The sequence below is a fragment of the Ostrea edulis genome, chromosome 2, assembly GCF_947568905.1.
Source record: "Ostrea edulis chromosome 2, xbOstEdul1.1, whole genome shotgun sequence".
In the NCBI taxonomy this organism is placed as follows: domain Eukaryota; kingdom Metazoa; phylum Mollusca; class Bivalvia; order Ostreida; family Ostreidae; genus Ostrea; species Ostrea edulis.
In genome coordinates this window covers 85,527,690-85,547,792 of record NC_079165.1, presented here as the reverse complement: position 1 = coordinate 85,547,792, position 20,103 = coordinate 85,527,690, and the positions used below count along the sequence as shown (strand labels likewise).

The 20,103-nt window shown below is 36.1% G+C and overlaps 1 protein-coding gene across 15 annotated transcripts in view; it reads left to right on the top strand.

Annotated features, from left to right (window-relative positions):
- LOC125678525 (disco-interacting protein 2 homolog C-like) overlaps nt 1-20,103 on the top strand; it is a 45,326-nt gene that overhangs the window by 24,887 nt on the left and 336 nt on the right. For 3 of the 15 annotated variants that reach the window (XM_048917040.2, XM_056155263.1, XM_056155267.1), the window contains 18 exons: nt 1,271-1,398; nt 3,882-3,966; nt 4,187-4,285; nt 4,432-4,564; nt 4,889-4,915; nt 6,170-6,282; nt 8,210-8,290; nt 10,688-10,811; nt 12,413-12,594; nt 12,735-12,896; nt 13,735-13,865; nt 14,826-14,917; nt 15,370-15,446; nt 15,728-15,898; nt 16,442-16,561; nt 17,266-17,340; nt 17,583-18,004; nt 18,150-20,103. The exon at nt 18,150-20,103 is cut by the window's right edge and continues 336 nt beyond it. In XM_048917040.2, the coding sequence (XP_048772997.1) occupies nt 1,271-1,398; nt 3,882-3,966; nt 4,187-4,285; nt 4,432-4,564; nt 4,889-4,915; nt 6,170-6,282; nt 8,210-8,290; nt 10,688-10,811; nt 12,413-12,594; nt 12,735-12,896; nt 13,735-13,865; nt 14,826-14,917; nt 15,370-15,446; nt 15,728-15,898; nt 16,442-16,561; nt 17,266-17,340; nt 17,583-18,004; nt 18,150-18,402 (2,475 nt within the window). In that variant the 3' untranslated portion in view covers nt 18,403-20,103. Of the gene's footprint in view, nt 1-1,270; nt 1,399-3,881; nt 3,967-4,186; nt 4,286-4,431; nt 4,565-4,888; nt 4,916-6,169; nt 6,295-8,209; nt 8,291-9,664; nt 9,689-10,687; nt 10,812-12,412; nt 12,595-12,734; nt 12,897-13,734; nt 13,866-14,825; nt 14,918-15,369; nt 15,447-15,727; nt 15,899-16,441; nt 16,562-17,265; nt 17,386-17,582; nt 18,005-18,149 lie in introns of all 15 variants that reach the window. The other 12 variants (XM_056155265.1, XM_056155259.1, XM_048917043.2 and 9 more) reach the window with 12 other exon arrangements.

The window sequence follows — 20,103 nt, the reverse complement described above, 5'->3', positions numbered from 1 at the left end:
TCAATATTTTGAATTGATGATACTACTATCAATTAAATGATGTGTGTGTATAACCCTTTTCAATTTTGCACCATGGGGGGCATATGTGTTTTACAAATATCTCTTGTTTTGTGGAGTGTTTGTATGGGTATTGAAGATGTGCATGTTGGATGGATTTTGATTTCCTACAATTTTTGAGAAAATTACAGGTTGTTGAACTTAGTCTATTTGGAAATTAATATTCTATGGAGGGTACATAATTTGTCCGCCCTACTCCTCCTACAGTTTTCAAGTGAGGACCTTCTTATTTTGTGGAGTGTTTATATGGGTATTGAAGATGTGCATGTGGGATGGATTTTGATTTTCTACAATTTTTGAGAAAATTACAGGTTGTCGAACTTAGTCTATTTGGAAATTAATATTCTATGGAGGGTACATGATTTGTCCACCCAACTCCTCCCACAGTTTTCAAGTGAGGACCATCTGGGGAAGGATTTTGATTTTCTTCCATTTTTGAAAAAATTACAGGTTGTTGAACTTGGTCCATTTTGAGGAAATCTAGATTTTTAAGCTAAGACCCTTTGTTCATATGAAAGTTTGTCACAGCCTCATGATGGCTGATAATACCTGAAGCAAAGTTATACAAATTATAGCACAAGAAAAACACCCTATGTAAGCATTTCACGGGCATATTATGTACTGTTTGCGGTACTCTTGTTGATATAAAAGTGCCCATCTCCTAAATCTTTCATTAGAAATTGATCTTGTACAATGATCACAAATATTCCTTGAGACAGGGACTTTGGACCAAGGCCATTTTGGAAAGGTCAATGTCAATCAGAACATATACCTTATATAAGTAAAAAAAGTTCTTTATATCAACAGTTGTTGAACAGGTATTGATCATACATCACACCAATAAGTAATAGGGAAATGGCTTTCAGACAAAGGTCACTCAAAGTCATTTTGTAAAGGTCAAGGTCATTCAGAATATATATCTTATATAAGGAAAAAATGTCTTATTTCAACAGTTTTTGAACAGGTATTGATCATATATCACACAAATAAGTAATAGGGAAATGGCCTTCAGACAAAGGTCACTCAACGTCATTTTGTAAAGGTCAACATCACTCAACATGTATACTACATATGAAAAAGAAACCTTCATTTCAACAATATTTCAACAGTTATTGATCATTATGTGAGTCATTCGTCATATGAAGTAGTTCATTGGTTAGATACATTTCAAGGAGCATTCAACTTTACTGATATTCTTGTTTATTTTTGACAGGGTGGATTGGTGTTTGTGTGTGGGAGTAAGGAAGGCCTGATGACAGTTTCAGGTCGTCGCCATAACACTGATGACATCATCGCTACCGTGCTAGCTGTGGAACCCATGAAATTCATTTACAGAGGAAGGTACAATCAGAAATCGGTCCCACACAATAGAAAATTTAACAAAAATACTCTATCTTACAAATACTACATGTATACAGCTTTATTATACCCCCCGCAACAAGTTGTGGGGGAGTATACTGGAATCAGTCTGTCCGTCCGTCCGTCTGTAGACGCAATGGTTTCCGGGCTCTAAAGCATTATCCTTTCCACCTACCGTCACCATATCATATATATGGACTACCCATGGGATGAAGATGTTCCCTATCGATTTTGGGGTCCAAAGGTCAAGCGCACTGGACATCGAAGTAGCAATATGGTTTCCGGGCTCTAAAGCGTTTTCCTTTCCACCTACAGTCACCATATCATACATATGGACTACCCATGGGATGAAGATGTTCCCTATCGATTTTAGGGTCAAAAGGTCAAAGGTCAAGCACACTGGACATCGAAGTAGCAATATGGTTTCCGGGCTCTAAAGCGTTATCCTTTCCACCTACAGTCACCATATCATACATATGGACTACCCATGGGATGAAGATGTTCCCTATCGATTTTGGGGTCAAAAGGTCAAAGGTCACGTGCACTGGACATCGAAGTAGCAATATGGTTCGGTTTGTCATGCCATTTGTTTTTTACACTCAGAAAAGAGGTAGTTTATACCTATTACCAACACCCTTTGGGAGATTGGGGTAAGCGGGGGGTATTCTTAGTGAGCATTGCTCACAGTACCTCTTGTTTTTTTTATGTATGACCTTTTTATTGCTGATTTCATGGCATTGATTTTGTTTTTAGAGAGCTAGGGGCACTATTGCCCTTTTTCAGCCAAGTCAAAAGTATTTTATTCCTGATGGTTCTTTTATCTTGCTTAAGTGAAGACTATTACTTTCATTAAAACACATTTCTGACAATATTCATGTTTGACACATAAAAGTACAAATTATGTACAGATCACCAATGTGTTTTATGGCCACAAAACCACTAGGGAAGTGAGGTATACATGTTATGAATTTTTCTGTTAGGGTACCTGAAATTGTCGTCTTAAATCAAATTGTCAGTTTATACTCGTGAGAATCCCTGCATGAGAAGTTGAGAGGCTGTAATAATTGGAATTTACAATGGGTTTAATTTGATTATGAAAAACCAAAACATATATCTACCGTACAGCAGGTTTGTTTTCGTGGTGTTATAATTTTGGCTTATTTTAGCAGTTAGATAGCTTTCCGCCAAAATTTCACTCGCCAAATATGCATCCAATTGGGACTTCAATGTGTGAAAAAGGGACAACTTTTCCCTGTCCGCCAAAATTTATTCTGCTAAAATTATTAGGGCTATTCCAGAAATAAATACATGGGGGGGTCGGGAGGCACCTTTTGTATATACCAAGCACCCATTTAAAAAAAATAAAAAATTACCCCATGACCCATCAAATTGATAAACTCATTTTACAATGACCCATCTAATTAAAAAAAAAAACTAACCAGACCCACCACAAAAATATTTTTAAAAATGAAAACGGTACAAATCTCGCGAGGTTTTCGGGACAAACATTCTAGTCAATGACGCGGTAATGCCTGTGCGACATTGTATCACAGTAGTTCTGAAGAAACAATGTCACATCAACAATCAAAGGCATCTATGTCGGGAATGTTGGAAAGATTGGGAGTCCAAACGATGCTATTATCATGAAATGGGTATGGATATGTTTTTCCACGAATCGTTCGTCTACTAATGGAGCCCGCGCCCGGAGGCCACTATATCACCATCACACTGACTGATAAATATAACGCATCGGTACCCTCGTATAAATCAACTAAGGTTTGCCTATTTTTATTAGAAAACAGAATACCTATTGGTTTCAAAATATTCCCAAAATCGATGCACTGTAAACTGTAATAATCTACAGAACAGAGTTCACCGCCATCACGTCCAAAGGGACCCTACTAAACGCGCCTCTAATTTGAAGAGTGCCGTAATGGAAAGTTATGCGCTGCAAAGAGCGACAACTCAAATAGTTCTATGTTACTTCCGATTTCCGATTTCGAAAGCAGCATTTCGAAAGCACGTTTTCAATTTTCCCTCCGACATTTTGTAACCAACACGACAAGAGCGACAATAAAAATATTCTGAAAACTCAACACCCACGTGGCACAAAATAAAACAATAGAAACTACCCACTACCCATAATAAATATTTTTTTAACAGTCCAACCACGGACCAAATAAAATATGAAAAAATACGACCACCCACACAAAAAAATATCATTTGCCGCCCAACCCCCCCATTTGATCATTTCTGGAACAGCCCTTAGCATACCTTTGAGCCAGCAAATCACCCAATTTTAGACCTGCGGAATAAATCTGCTATACGGTACTGTACTGAAATTTTGTACACGTGTAAATTTTGTTTATTTTTGAAAACTAGTCCACAAACATTTTGATAACCCATCATACACTATCCATGCTGTGTATGGTATTTTTCAAAACTGGATGCTTTTTTTATTACAGAATTGCTGTATTTTCTATTTCGGTTTTGAAAGATGAGAGGATTATAATCATCGCTGAGCAGCGTCCAGACTGCACGGAGGAAGAGGTATAGCAGACCATGCTTAGATTATGAACCAGTAGAACTTAGAGCTAATATAATCTTAACCTGTTTTGGGTACATTACACCAATTAAACGTAGAACTAATGTATGAAATCTCATTGTCTTCAGCATGCTACACCAGTTGAACTCATTTTGTGTCCTAATCTGAAATGTTAAGATATGATAGATTTGTCCTAAATGAACATTTTTTCTTCCTGTTTTTTAGAGTTTCCAGTGGATGAGTCGTGTACTGCAAGCGGTCGACAGTATCCACCAAGTGGGCGTGTACTGCCTAGCTCTAGTCCCACCCAACTACTTACCCAAGGTTAGTACCACTACAGCACACATCAGATGATTCTAGCATTTGTGTCCTTCTGATGGGAATTAGAATTATCCGGGAATTCTTTTAAACTCGCGAGTTACCTCTGAAACAGTATCCAAGTGTGTTTAACCTAGCGGTGTTTTTTTCAGACACCACTAGGTGGCATCCATTTACCGGAAACCAAGAAAAAGTTCCTGGAGGGTTCTCTTCATCCTGCCAATGTCCTTATGTGTCCACACACGTGTGTCACAAACCTTCCCAAGCCCAGGGAGCACAGACCAGGTAACACCTTTGTAGGTCAAGGGGGTCAGAAGCCTGACCTTGACCTTGTGTATAAGTTCAAAGATTTTTTTGGTATTTGGTTTGTTTTTTGTTGTTTTTGTTTGTTTGTTTTTTTCAGATGGTGGCCCTCTATCTATTTAATACTCCTTTCAATGTCTATTAAAAACATGTACATTTAACCTAACAATTACTGACATTTGATAGAAGTCACTAAATACACATGGTAGAGATAAACAACTCATTTCTTCATAAACCTTCATTATTCATCCATTCATTCAATCTTTCACTTTTTTTCACAATTTGATATGGTTGTTGGTATTTTAGACTATTTGCCCCCCAAAGCAGTACGGAGTAAGTATTCATTTCACAGGAAAACTCCAGCATTTATCAAAGCTATGGCTTCAAATCTCGGACATCAACTACATTTTTATATATTTATGTAGAGAGTTTGGACACATTATCTCCCAGCATGACAAAAATGTGCTTCCTGTCTGTGGACTGCAGTACAAAAATCAGCCTTTTGTTGTATCTACTCAATTTTCTTTGGACCAATTCATTTCTTTTAAAGTATGTTTTATATTCTAGTATATCTTTTTCTCTTTGAAAATTTTGTTATGTTGAATTTTTTCATTCAGTATTTAAAATGTGGACAGACTTTTAGTATTTATGTTTATTCTTGAACTCAATCTGAATGGCTCTATCAGGTGTCTTTCTTGGTGTAGAACATACAGGTAATTTTCTGTTAGTGGACAGGTGAAATGACAGGAAGAAGAATGGGAGAGGTCCACTGCTCTTCTACTTCAAGCTATCTGGGATTCTCCTTCAAGCATGCAATGGAGATTTATATTGGAATCATTCGTCATTTTCTATTAAATGATCATCCATTCCTGTTTGAACTTGCAAATATAAAATAATGCAATGCAGGCATGCAGTATTATATTCCCTGATCTGATCTACAAGAGCTTCATTAGTTAATTGAAAATTTGTATGTCAAAAGTCAAGTAGCTTTTAGAACATTATTTATCAACATTTTGCAGCACCATTAGCAGAGATCCTATAGATACTAATCCGGTGTCCAGGTTCACAGATAATTCTAAATCGGTGTACAGGTATACAGATATTTCTGTAGAAGAGAGGAAAATGGTTGCACATCATAACCCAACATATAAACCAGAGAGGCAGATAGGAGAACAATATTCAGTACTGAAAGAATCGACTGAAATTAACACAAAGAATATTAATACCACACCTACAGAATCAGCTTTTAAACATATTTTATTTATATCTGAGAAATTGAAATGTTGCATGTGATTTTTAAGTTATTTGCACTATTGCGATCAGTGCCTATCTTTCAAAAATTGCAGGTATTTGTTAATGACCAGTTTTAAACAAAATTGATATCATTTATGGGGTTAGGGGACAAAAATTATCGAGTTCATGGTCCCTGCCCTCTTGGAGGTAGTATAATCTTCAAAAATCTAAAAATTTGTGAAATTCATGGCCTCTGGGTCATGGATTCAGGTCCCATTGTATTGCCATATAGATTATACAATACATGGACTTTTTTTTATGTACTATTGTAATAATGCCAAATTTACATTTCAGATGTCACTCCATCAGCAGTTCATGTTGGAAACATTGTACAGGGAGCCCGCATGGCCCAGGCCCAGGGCCGTGAATTGGGCGGTACCGAGGACGAATCGGACACTGCCCGTAAAGTAGGTCCTCAAGTATGTCTCATTTCTATCTATAAGCATGCAGTTGTAGTTGCACTTTTTCCATAGTTAATCCTTGTATCAGGTAGAGTAACTTTCTAACTTTTTATTTTTTAATTATTTACTGTACATTTGTATTTGTATATATATTGTTCATGTATATAACAGATATAGTCGTTGTTTATAAGTTCTTTTTTTTTTAATTCACATTAATCACCAGCAATATTTTACATCTCATTTGAAATATTTATTCTGTTAACACATAATTTATGTTTATCATTTAATTTGCTTTAGATATATATAGTGTACTTTGCTTGTTTATTTGAAGTAGTTTGTTAACAAGATAGATGCTTTTAGTAAGTTTTATCTCTTTCAATACATATGGTTGATAAAGCTCTCCTGTCAAAGGAGAGGAAGCAGTTTTGACTCCATGTTGTCCTCCTTTTTATCTCTTTTGTCACATTCCTCTCTATGCTTTTAATATATTGCTTGGAATAAATTCTTATCATATTATTACCTTGGTCTGAAATACAAGGTCCTAACAGATCAAGATTCAAGGTCCTAGTAGACCGAAATTCAAGGTCTTAGCAGATGGAGATTCAAGGTCCTAGCAGACCAAGATTCAAGGTCTTAGCAGCAAGGTCAAAGTGTTTATACATTGAGGTTTGAAAATCATGCCCTAAGTATTACCTTGCTACACTCCACTAGAATGTATTCAGACTTCAGTATGATGTTGCTAGCAAACAAACTGTGTATATGAGCTTGATTTGAGGCACCCAAGGTCAAGTTACAGAGTAACAAAGTATTCATTTGTTTTCAAAAAAATAATCTGATGTTCTAAAATAAGATAATGATTAACAGAACAGTAGATAAACTCAATGATAATGAATAAGCTGTAATAATGCAAGAAAAACAAATTGTCAGGAAAGAAAAAGGAGACACATGATGATGAGAAGTTTAGGTTTAGGTGGATGTTGAAATTGCAAAACAGAGAATGAAATATTTTTAAACTTATCTCCTTCACTGACTGGTGAGAAATGAGTAACACAATTTCCCTTTGCCCAAGCAAGGAATTTATAGTACAAGAAACTGGTGACTCAAAAGTGCCTCAGAAAATGAGTTTTCAAGATCATAGCACTAGTCAAAGACTCGTCAGTATAAAACTCTGTAACGAGATCATAGCACTAGTCAAAGACTCGTTAGTATAAAACTCTGTATCGAGATCATAGCACTAGTCATAGGCTCGTCAGTATAAAACTCTGTATCGAGATCATAGCACTAGTCAAAGACTCATCAGTATAAAACTCAGTATCGAGATCGTAGCACTAGTCAAAGACTCGTCAGTATAAAACTCAGTAGCGAGATCATAGCACTAGTCAAAGACTCGTTAGTATAAAACTCAGTAGCGAGATCATAGCTCTAGTCAAAGACTCATCAGTATAAAACTCTGTATCGAGATCATAGCACTAGTCAAAGACTCGTTAGTATAAAACTCAGTATCGAGATCATAGCTCTAGTCAAAGACTCATCAGTATAAAACTCAGTATCGAGATCATAGCATTAGTCATAGGCTCATCAGTATAAAACTCAAATCAGATTCCAGGTATTGTGTATAAAAGGGAATTTTCAGTGTCAAATTTAAAAGTTAAAATAATTATCTTTAAATCACAATTTAAATGATTCTGGAATTTCAAACAGTAAATGTGTAATTCATATCATCAAGGTCATACTACAACAAAATGCTGACTTCCTTTTCCTGAGTGATTCTAGCATGGTTTCTCTTGATAATAATGTATTGTATATTTTACTTTGTTTTTATGGATGCAGGAAGCACCTGCTGATTGAATAAAAGTTCTAAATTAATGAAGGATATCTCTATTGAATAAGATAACAGCTTAGTGTAAACAAGCATGTCAATTTCTTTTTTCAGCACATGTTTTTAACTGAAATCCTTCGCTGGAGGTCACAGACTACACCAGACCATACTGTGTTCACACTGCTCAACTCCAAGGTGAGTCTGTACTGCCTGCATTATACTCCAGGCTTGGATTTCTCTAAAAAAAAAAAAAATCACAAACTTAAGTTCGAGTTTTCTGTTATTTGAGCAGTCAAAATGTGAGTAAAATCTCAGACTTCAGTCTGAATTTCAACTTGAGTTTATTTTGAGAAATCCAGGCTTGGACATTATGGTTGATGTGGAAATTCACACCAATAGGACCGTATTGCTGATCAGTACATTTCTGTGTTACTGCTGTTCATCTTATTCTAACTTTGGAGAGGATTTACAGCTCTGTATCTCAAGATTCTTGCCCTTGGATATTTTGTCCATTCCAGGAAGAAAAAAACACACTAATAATATTTATTCAATTTACAGGGGTGTGATTTTTCCTCTTTTCGAAGTAAATCCCCTGATTTGTTCAATTTTCGAAAAAATTAAACGCTGTGGGTTTGATATAAAGTGACAGAAAATGATATTTTTCCAAGTAGGGCAAGGTGTTTTCCTCCCTTTTTAGCTCACCAGAGCCGAAGGCTCAAGTGAGCTTTTCTGGTCAAAATTTGTCTGTTGTGTGTCGTCGTGATCATAAACTGTTCACATTTTCATCTTTTACTCAAGAACCACTGGGCCAATTTCAACCAAACTTGCCACCAAGCATCCTTCGGTGAAGGGCTTTCAATTTTGTTCAAATGAAGGGCCATGTCCCTTTCGAAGGGGAGACAATCACAAAAATGCAAAAATAGGGTGGGGTCATTTAAAAATCTTCTTCTCAAGAACCACTGGACCAGAAAAGCTGTGATTTACATGAAAGCTTCCTTATATTGTGCAGATTCAAGTTTGTTCAAATCATGGCCCCCGGGGGTTGGATGGGGCCACAATAGGGGATCAAAGTTTTACATACAAATATATAGGATAAATCTTTAAAAATCTTCTTCTCAAAAACCACTGAGCCAGAAAAGCTGAAATTTACGTGAAAGCTTTCTGACATATTTCAGATTTCAGTTTGTTAAATTCATGGCCCCCCAGAGGACGATGAGGTCACAAGGGTGGGGGGTATCAAAGTTTTGCATACAAATATATAGGGAAAATCTTTAAATATGAACCAAGTGAATCAGGTGAGCGATGTGGCCCTTGGGCCTCTTGTTGACAATTTTTCTGCTAATTTCCGAGGAATTCAATCACATCCCTGTTCAATGCTTCAACATTTTGGAAATACTTGTCCAATGAGAACTTGGATGCCTTCTTCAAAATATTAGAGGCTTTTTGAATTTGTTGTGTAAACCTTTGTTTAGGCTGCAGATTTTTAACATTATAAGTTTGTGAGACGTGAATTAAATACTGGGTACAAATCAATATAACAGCATTTAAATTGACTTGATTGAATTTTAGATACAAGGAAAATGGCCATACCAGGTTTGTATATATGCTACTGGGACTGTGAACCCTATATTTCATTATAGACATCATGCTATCAAATATTCCTGAATTTCTATGAGGTCTTGTATCAGATTTGATCATTGACACTACTATTCACGAAACATTACAAATATTTCCTGGATGTGCAAGCGATTGCTATTTGCTACTGATATGATATCCTTCACACAATGGGCTGCATGAAAACTACCGACTGTTAATACGTGTCCTGTACGTGAGACTTTATACTAGGCAGCATGCGAATCAATGTTACGAATATGATTATAGGTCAGACTAGGCTGTGTAGTGGAGAATGTTTGGGTCGCCATGTTGGTTTAGAGTAAGCAGACATTTTTGCTATGGTTCCTGTAGGTTGTATGGCTTTTCCAATGTATATTTAGACTGTCAAATTTCTGATCTGGGTGTTTGTGTGTAGTATTTCCTGTAAAACTCCCTCCTTCAAAACGTTGACGTTAAAGAATATTTCCTTTTGGGACATATTCAGCTGATAGATTTCTGTGTAGACATTTGACAGCTATAATATGATAATCTTTTATCAACAAGCATGTTTAATGCTGCGGTAATCTGTGTGAGTGTGGTGAATTATTCTGGGGTTGGCTTTCTTTTCATTAATACAGGTACTTGGGACAAAAAAACTGGTGTTAACACTTGTTATAGTACAAATATGAAAACAAGTTTAATGTTAAGCAGTATACAAATATAAATTCATACAATTAACAGCTAATGCTTCATTATATCATACATTTCAAAAGCATGCGTTGAAAAGTTCGCTGATGAGATTTTGACAGGATAGCATGTTTTCTGCTGCACTGGTTGTATCATCGTATTCCTGCATATAAAGGTGTCTATACATCAATACCAGTGATGAAACATTTTAAAGCTAACATGTGCTGATTTTCTTTTAATGCTCTTTGACCCGAGGCCCTGATTTAGTGTTGTGGTTTTTACCTGAGGCCCTGATCGAGCATTGTGTTTCAGGTTCAGCCCCAGATCCAGATGTCCTGTTCGCAGCTCCACAAGCGAGCCGAGAGGATTGGCTGTATGCTGATGGAGAAAGGCAAGCTTAACACTGGGGACCACGTGGCTCTCATTTACCATCCAGGTTAGTACACGAAGGACGGTATTCAAGGTGAAATATATTGTATTAAGGAGGATATCGTCATAATGGTTGACCTCCTTTTGAAACATGAATGAAAATATAAATATCAGCAATACTTGTATGTTCCTTTTAAATATAATTGCCTAGCTGGGTAATGTGTCGACAGCTGATCTGTAGATCATGGGATCAAATCTTGCAGAGGTTTTTCTTTCTTTTTTTCTTTCTACTAAAACTGCATTTTTTAAAACTTAATAAAGTAAATTTCAAAGTTTTGAATATCAAATTATCATTATACATATTCTTCACTTTTTATTCATGCCATCTCTGGTGTGTTTCTCCTCCTTAATCTGGTCTGTTAATGGAGGCTTTTTCAGCAGTGCCTGTGTATCTGTTTGAGATTGACACAGTATGAAAAATTGTCTGGGGCATAACACTGAGATGAAGTATAGTAAAAGCTCACACATAAGAGACTAAGATTGTTGATGACTAGAGGGTTTGTCTTGATTTTGGTGGTCACGAGGCTGAAGGTCATGGTCACAGCAGACCTTGAAGCCAAGTTTAATATGCTTTCATTTTATTGTGACACAATATCTTGAAAAATTTTCAACATATGCCTTTCATATTTTACAAAAAGGTATTTGATTATCAAAGGAATTTACCAATAGATTATGGACATCTGTTTGTTTTTCTTCAATGTGACTTGATATCATGAAGATTTTTCAGCAAACTGCTTGGTTTGATTTTATACAAAGGTAGCTGATCATCCTATAAATTTTGGGGTCATGAGGTAAAAGAAAGGTCGAGGTTACAGCAGAACTTTGCACTAAGTTTACTTAACCTATAGTTTTCGTATTATACCATGTAGTTGTTCCTACGGTTGAACATGGGGCTGCAGATCTGGCAAAAGGACATAAACACTCCTCTCTGTCATTGCAAACATTAATGAATTCTGTGTCATTAGCACTAGTACATGTAATCTATGAATCCAGTTCTCTGTGGAGTCCTTCCTGACTGAGTCGGTCTTCTAGTGATCAATTGCTACAGCATCAAATTAGAGCCAGTCACACTGTTTGTATGTTGTCAGTAAAACCTTTACACATTTATGAGCAGAGCATGTGTCTTGATTCTCAAGAAAGATTATTGACAAGTAGAAGATGTGGAAATTTGATTCTGTTACACAAATGCTCCAGTTTGGGATGATTATTAAGGATACTTCATACAAAAAAGAAAAATGGATGCAAGGGGTGATATATATTTTTGACTTAGTTTGGTTGTAATAGTACAAATATAAAATTCCTAATAAATAAGAGACTTGTAAATTTTCCTTTATGTTCAAAAGTTGAAATATATTACCCCTCCCAATATATTAAAATTTTCTCAATGTTTTGGACTTGAATGTACATGAGAAATTATGGGGATGAATTACATCCCATGCATTTTACTTGTAAAAACATCAATTTAGTTTTCATTTTTATTGTTTTTTGAAAAAGATAGTAGCAAATGTCGTTAATCTTTATAGTACATGTAGCGGTTGTTCAAAACTGATTCATTTGTACAGAAATATTGACTCATTGATGTAATTGTATGGTGTTGTTTTCCTATAGGTGTAGACTTGATAGCAGCATTTTATGGGTGTTTGTATGTGGGCTGTGTCCCGGTCACCATCCGCCCCCCACACCCCCAGAACATTGCCACTACCCTCCCGACAGTCAAAATGATTGTAGAAGTTAGCAAATCCTCGGCCATTCTTACCAACAGTATTGTACATAAATTACTCAAATCCAAGGTGGGTGCAACTTCAATTAGCGAAACCGTAGAGTTCATTCATGTATATTGATTGTATTCATTTCTTTGATCAAAATTCTGAGAAACATAACTAATAGTTTGCAATTGAACAGGAAGTGATTTTGATTTTTTTTTTCAAAGGAAGCAACACAGATTTTAGAATCCAAATCCTGGCCCACAATTTTGGACACGGATGATCTCCCAAAAAAGAAACTAGCAGCCATTTATCGAGCCCCCACCCCAGAAATGATATGTTATCTGGACTTCAGTGTGTCAACCACGGGGATGCTTGCAGGGGTTAAGGTAGGTAGAAAGGGCAGAATTTATCCGGCATATAATTACTGGGTACCCTTAAAATGTATTATAGAGAAAGGCTCGTAACCCTTATTACATGTTTTGAATAGTTTCAATAGAGAAAAGTAGCGTTTTCCTCAGCTCTTCTTCACAACTGGGAGCTATATTTTTTATACATCTGTATAATCCAATTATAATGCTCCATTTCAGATGTTTAAAAATGGCAGATTTGGAAAAAGTTCACAAATTCACTCATCTCTGTCACGACAAACATTAATGAATTTTGTATCACTAGTACGGGTACATGTAATCTATAAATCAAATTCTCAACACGATCCTTTCTGACTGAGTCCATTTTCTAGTGAGACAAAGTATTTGTGTATAAGAATTTCAAGGATTTCAAGAGATAATCTTGTCATTTATTTATTTCATCATGTTGATGGATAAACCGTAAAAAAAAAAAAGTATTCATGGACTGCATATCTGTAATTAACATCTCTTAGCTATGGGGATTTAAACACATCACGTCTTACATGATCACCAACGGTGGCCAATTTTTGTTGTTGTTGATATCCCCCCCCCCCCCCCCCCCCCCCCCAGTTTGTGATCAATAATTTTTTTAAAAAGCAGATATGCAGGGTGGGTCTTATGATAAGAATTTCTGTATAATACAAAAAACATTTGACAGGGCTTCTAAATTGGCTGATTTCAAGGGAGACCAGTTTTCAGGAGAGTTGATTTTGGAAAGTTTCACTGGATGTTTATTTTAGAGTGTGGTATTAGTTTGTAATACGTAGTAGTATGTATAGTCTGTATTTAAGATTTCTGAATGATTTTGTCGTTTCAGATGTCTCACGCCTCCTCCACAGCTCTTTGCCGTTCTATCAAGTTACAGTGTGAATTGTACCCCTCCCGGGATGTCACCCTGTGTCTGGATCCATACTGTGGACTCGGATTTGTCCTATGGTGTCTCTCTAGGTAAACATGTTTTCCGTTTTATGCCCCTGACATTTGAAGTGTGTCTCTGTGTCCACAATTTAAACATTGCCATAACTTCAATAGCAGTGTACAAAGTTCCAATGTGCCTGCACGCCTGAGACAGAAAATATCAAGAGCAGACAAACAAGTTTTACTGTTCATCAGCCCACTTACATACATTAATTTTATTTAGAAACTTACTCAGTTTCAATTTCAATTCAAATAGGTTTAAATTTATTGTTATGAATTATTCAACGAAATCATTAAAGTCAGTCATATCCTTTATTAATTATAAGATGAATTGTATACTGTATAGCATTTCTGAGAGTGTTGAGTGAAATTTAGCCTTGGTCTTGGTTTTTAGCAGGACTGACAGATTTTTTGAGTAGTCAGCCCTGCAGTTCCCTCTGATTTTTTTCCTGTATTTCGTACACTCTTAACAGTGGTGACTTTATGCTTGGCATTTCCTCCACCACAAAGCTGATTGCTGACAGTCCCTAACAGTTGAAGTTCAAGCCATTTTCATTTATAACAGTTAAATTTCAAGCCATTTTTATTTGTAACAGTTAAAGTTCAAGCCATTTTCATTTGTAACAGTTGAAAGTTAGGCCATACTGTAAACTAACTTTAATTCACGTACAAGAAGCTTTTTGAGATTTGCAACCTTTATTCTTCGTGAATGTCACCATGGACCATTCGATTAATGCTTGTGTTTATTGTAAACTTTTCTCCATTGTGAATTACAGAAGTCAGTCACTGCTGAGTTGGAAGTAAAAGTTGTTATGAATAATGATTGATTTAGAATTGTAATTGACAATTTCCCACAGAGGAGTTGGCTTTTGCAGAGGGCAATTTTTAAAGAAAGATAAAAAGATAGTCACTAGAGAATTTTCTTAACCCAGCAAATGTGTCTTGGAATTTGTAAACTTTGTTGATGTTGAATTGGTATTTACTTTTCAGTATATACTCTGGTCATCATTCCATACTAATAGCTCCATCAGAGGTGGAAACCAACCCAGCTGTGTGGCTTACTGCCGTCAGTAATTATAAAGGTAAGGTGGAAACCAACCCAGCTGTGTGGCTTACTGCCGTCAGTAATTATAAAGGTAAGGTGGAAACCGACCCAGCTGTGTGGCTTACTGCCGTCAGTAATTATAAAGGTAAGGTGGAAACCGACCCAACTGTGTGGCTTACTGCCGTCAGTAATTATAATGGTAAGGTGGAAACCGACCCAGCTGTGTGGCTTACTGCCATCAGTAATTATAAAGGTAAGGTGGAAACCGACCCAGCTGTGTGGCTTACTGCCGTCAGTAATTATAAAGGTAAGGTATCACATGTAACAGTTATATGTGCAATAAATCATATGTAAACAATTATTGTAACATCATGTGAAACACATTTATATAGATAAATTATTAGTTATAATTCTTACTCTTGGTATCCGGTACTGTTAATAAATGGCAGTTTGCACTATTGTTTTTTGACAGAATTACTTGTATTGTAGTGCGGGACACTTTCTGTTCGTATGGAGTGATGGAATTATGTACCAGGGGCTTGGGGACATCAACTGCTGCATTAAAGGTAAAATCCAATCTCTTTTAGTTCATTTCATGCTGTAAGTCACATCTTGTTAACAAGAATGACACTAGTCATTCTCAAAGAATAAACTCCTACACATAGAAGTCTTCAGCAATAAACTTTATGTCATGTGAATAAATACGGCATTGCATCCATGCAAACATAAGATCTTGTGAAATAAAAGTGATCTACAGTAATAGAAGCCTTTGGACTATCCTTGAATTTATATAATGTTTAGAGATTTATTTTGTTAGTTAAGTGACATGCACATGTTTGTCTTTCAGCAAAGGGGGATAAACCTGTCCTGTGTGCGCACCTGTTGTGTGATAGCAGAGGAGCGGCCCAGGATCCAGCTCACCACGTCTTTCACTAAGTTATTTGCTAATCTGGGATTGACCCCAAGGTCCGTCAGCACCAGTTTTGGCTGCAGAGTCAACCTGGGAATGGCATTACAGGTAGGACATTTTTTTTTCAAGAGATGAACATACTGTAAAAGTGATTATTTATGTGTGGGGAAAATTTACACTAATTACGTGGTCACGTAATAAATGCATAAATTTCCCCCACGCGTATTGTTCTAAATATTTGATATAATATACATTATATTCAATTACCACATATTTTTACCCCATGCATAATGTAGGATGTGGGGAAAATGTGTACTTAACCCCCGTTGTAAATAACCACTTTTACAGTAGTGACTAGTTCTAAAGAGTTGAACATACTGACTGGTTAAAAAGGGCTGACCTTACTGACTGGTTAAAAAGGGCTGAACTTACTAGATGGTTAAAAAGGGCTAAACTTACTAGATGGTTAAAAAGGGCTGAACTTACTAGATTTTCTGAAGAGTTCCAACATTCTGGCAAGGTTTTACTAATTCTTGATGGCCTGTCATTCACACATTTTGTCAAAGCTCTGTTTCCAGTTTGCTCAGCGAGCTATAGATTAAGCTATGTATTTGATGACTGTGACTGAGTGTTGAGCTGTGTAATTTCTAGGGAGCTTCATGCCCTGACCCTACTACTGTGTATGTGGACAAGCGAGCCATGAGAAATGACAGAGTGACTTTGGTGGAGAAGGGGAGTCCTCACAGTCTGTGTATCATGGAGTCAGGCAAGGTGAGAGTCCTGTATAGTCTCTCTATAATCTCACTCAAGGTGAGAGTCCTGTATATAATCTCACTCCAGGTGTAACGTGCAAGTGGTAGAAATACATGCAGATTATCTTATCAAATTTTCAGAAAAAGGTTTTTAAAAAGCCACTCTATTTCAAATTCCTCAAAACTATGATTCTTTATTTCCATATAAGGATATTTTTATGTCCTCCTTTACAGAAGAGGTGGTATTTGAATTTGCACCTGTCAGTAAACCAAATATTGTCGGTTCAATTTCTTGAGAACCCTTTGATTGACCGATCTTGATATGAATAGATAGGTGTGTAAATGTAATTGTATCAAGAACAGCATATTTTTGTATTGATAATCAAAAGAACATTAATGTTAGGAGGAAGAATATATTTTTGTTTGTATGTTACCTACATCATAAAGATAAAACATAATAAATCTATGATATTTAGGATTTTAACGAAGGTCGGTAAACATGACATTAAATGTCATTTCCATATAACCCAGAACTCTGTATAACTGTCAGAGTTTCCTGTAGCCATTTTGTTTTACATTTATGAAGGAGCAGAGGTTTTATTGGTTATTCATTATAACTAAAAAATTCCCATATAAATAGAGTTCTTTATAAAGAACGATGAAAAACAGTAGGTATGAGTGATTGGTGTATATTTGAAATTTATGTATCTTTTGTTTATTCAGTTGTTGCCAGGTGTCAAAGTTGTAATAGCCAATCCAGAAACAAAGGGGCAGTGTGCTGACTCTCATCTAGGAGAGGTAGGTTCAAACCTCCAAGTGTTCACACACTGTGATATAGGAGAGGTAGGTTTAAACCTCCCAGTGTTAATCTACATACAGTGAAGCTTGTCTAATCCAGACATATTTGATATTAAGAGAAAATCTCATTAAACAAGTTGCAGAATACAAAGTTTTGGTGCTGAAATAGATTGTGGTTTAAAAAATAATGATTTGTCCAACATGCAGATGAGACAAGTTTGATCTTTTGTTTTTGTGAACAGATTTGGGTGAACAGTCCCCACAATGCATCTGGCTATTACATGATATATGGTGATGACTCGCTCCATGCTGAGCATTTTGACTCTCATCTGGCCACGGGCGACACCTCATCACAGTATGCCAGGACTGGTTTCCTTGGATTTGTCCGCCGGACAGAGCTAACCCAGAGTGATGGAGGTTGGAAGATTCTTTACAATTTCTCTCCTGGATATAATGTCATTTTCACAGAGACCAAAAGAATGCTAATATACATGTATCTTTACTCTGTGAATTTATGGACAATGTACGGTTGTTTTTCAGGGAGACACGATGCCATATTTGTTGTGGGTGCATTAGATGAGACCGTGATGTTAAGAGGAATGAGGTACCATCCCATCGACATAGAAACAAGCGTTGTCAGATGTCATCGCAAGATCTGTGAATGGTGAGTGTCCGTAGTAGGCCTTATCAGTCAGGCTGGCTTATATGTGAGAAATACATGCACGATGCAAATGTTATTTGAAAATGAAATCTCAACTGTAAAATATAGAGAAACTTGTGACTTACAGAAATTATTTTGTGTATTGCAGTGCTGTGTTTACATGGACAAATTTATTGGTTGTGGTTGTGGAGCTTGAAGGAAATGAAAACGAAGCTCTAGATTTGGTTCCCCTGGTAACCAACGTAACATTAGAGGAACACTACTTGATCGTAGGGGTGGTAGTTGTGGTGGATCCAGGCGTTATTCCAATTAATTCACGGGGAGAAAAGCAAAGGATGCATCTAAGGGACGGATTCTTGGCTGACCAGCTGGACCCAATCTACGTGGCTTACAATATGTAAATTATTATGCAAGAACAACTATTGGTGCAGCTTTGCTGTTGTGAGTCGTGGAGAAGTGCTATAAATTAGAAGGTCGTTATGAGGCATAGGGGAGTGCTAATTAGAGGACTGGTGTTAAAGAAGCATGCCAGTGCAAAGTGAAGTCGGTGTGTGTCCTGTATGCGTATAAATTGTTGTTATATCCCTTTCCTGAAGAAATTCCATTTTTCCCAAGTAGTCAATCAATTATTTTGTAGTTTATACCTGTGAAAGTGTGCGTTATTATGTAAGATGTATAATATATGTAGTAAGTGCTGCTTTCTGATCTGCTACGTATAGCATTTTATTATACATATAGAAATGTGTATCCATACAATGGAAAAATATTCATTAGAGAATGTAAATTAAGTAATGGGTGTGAAAAAATCAGTACAGATATGTGATACCTGTAGATTAGGTTATAGATCGAGATTTATCATGCTCACTATTTTCTTTATGCTTCGTTGTAGAGATCGTGCGGAATTGAAATTTGTATCAAAGCTTATTGATGCTGCAGAATTCGGTTCAGTAGCCTTTACATAAAAGTTTCACTGTATTCACTGAAATTAAGATTTAATTCTTCTTGTCAGTCTTGACGGGTATGCATCATTAGACCAGAAAAATCTTCATACTACTCGCATCAGTAGAGTTACATACAACAGAAAAACAGTCTCTACCTACGGTATTCATCAAGTTCTTACTTTTACAGTCAAATGCAATATCAAATCATTTTATCAATGACATGTAGGCTCTTTTGTATATTTGGTTCTATTTTTAATATGCTGTGAAGAAACATTGTATACTGAACTATGAATTTATGTCTCAAAACTGAAGAATGTAGATTTTTATTAACAGTAAAGCTCATTATATCTATTATTAGTATAAATATTCAGATGTTGAAATACCAATTTTAACGAATGATTGAGATTATATGTCTGTATTAATCAACATGACAGAGGTGCAATATATGATTTAACAAATATTTGGTTAGTCCAGAGCAGAGTTTTTATATGTTGGATGAGCAGGTTTTAGGAGAGGGATAAAGGATGGGGTACTATAGGATACTCTCGATATGAAAACTCGGCTGTGGACAGCTAAATAGTTACATAATGTACATATAACAATACAGAAAGGCTAGTGTGTTGATTGAATGATTAGATAAATTATTCATATCCTATACACTCGTGTTTTGTAACAAATGTTTGTCTTTAGCTTGAATGTGATAGAAATGGAAGATGTTCCTTTAAATCTATATAGGTAACCAGGGGAAGTAATATACTATCAGTTACTGTTTTTATTTATTTGAATTGTACACAGTGTATTGAGCTGTATGTGGTGTATCAAAAATGTGTCATTCTAATTAGTCTGAAAAGTAGACAACAAAGGTAGAAGTAATCCAGTTTAATCCAGTTCTGTTGGTTGTAAAACCAGATTCGGACAGCTTTATAAGTTGTATGTACTCGGCATTTGTAATTCTGTGGTACTCGAGGAATTAATTTCTAGTCAGAGTGAAAATCCTGTAAAATCTCGCCAATGCTGGAGAATTTCAGCAATATGTCTTCATTTGTATCCATATTTCACTTCCTAAACATTTTTAGGAAAACAAATTTCAATTTCAATTGATGCCTTTCAAATAAACCTGCCACATGGCTTCATGACAGTTTGAATTGGGCTGTGAATGAG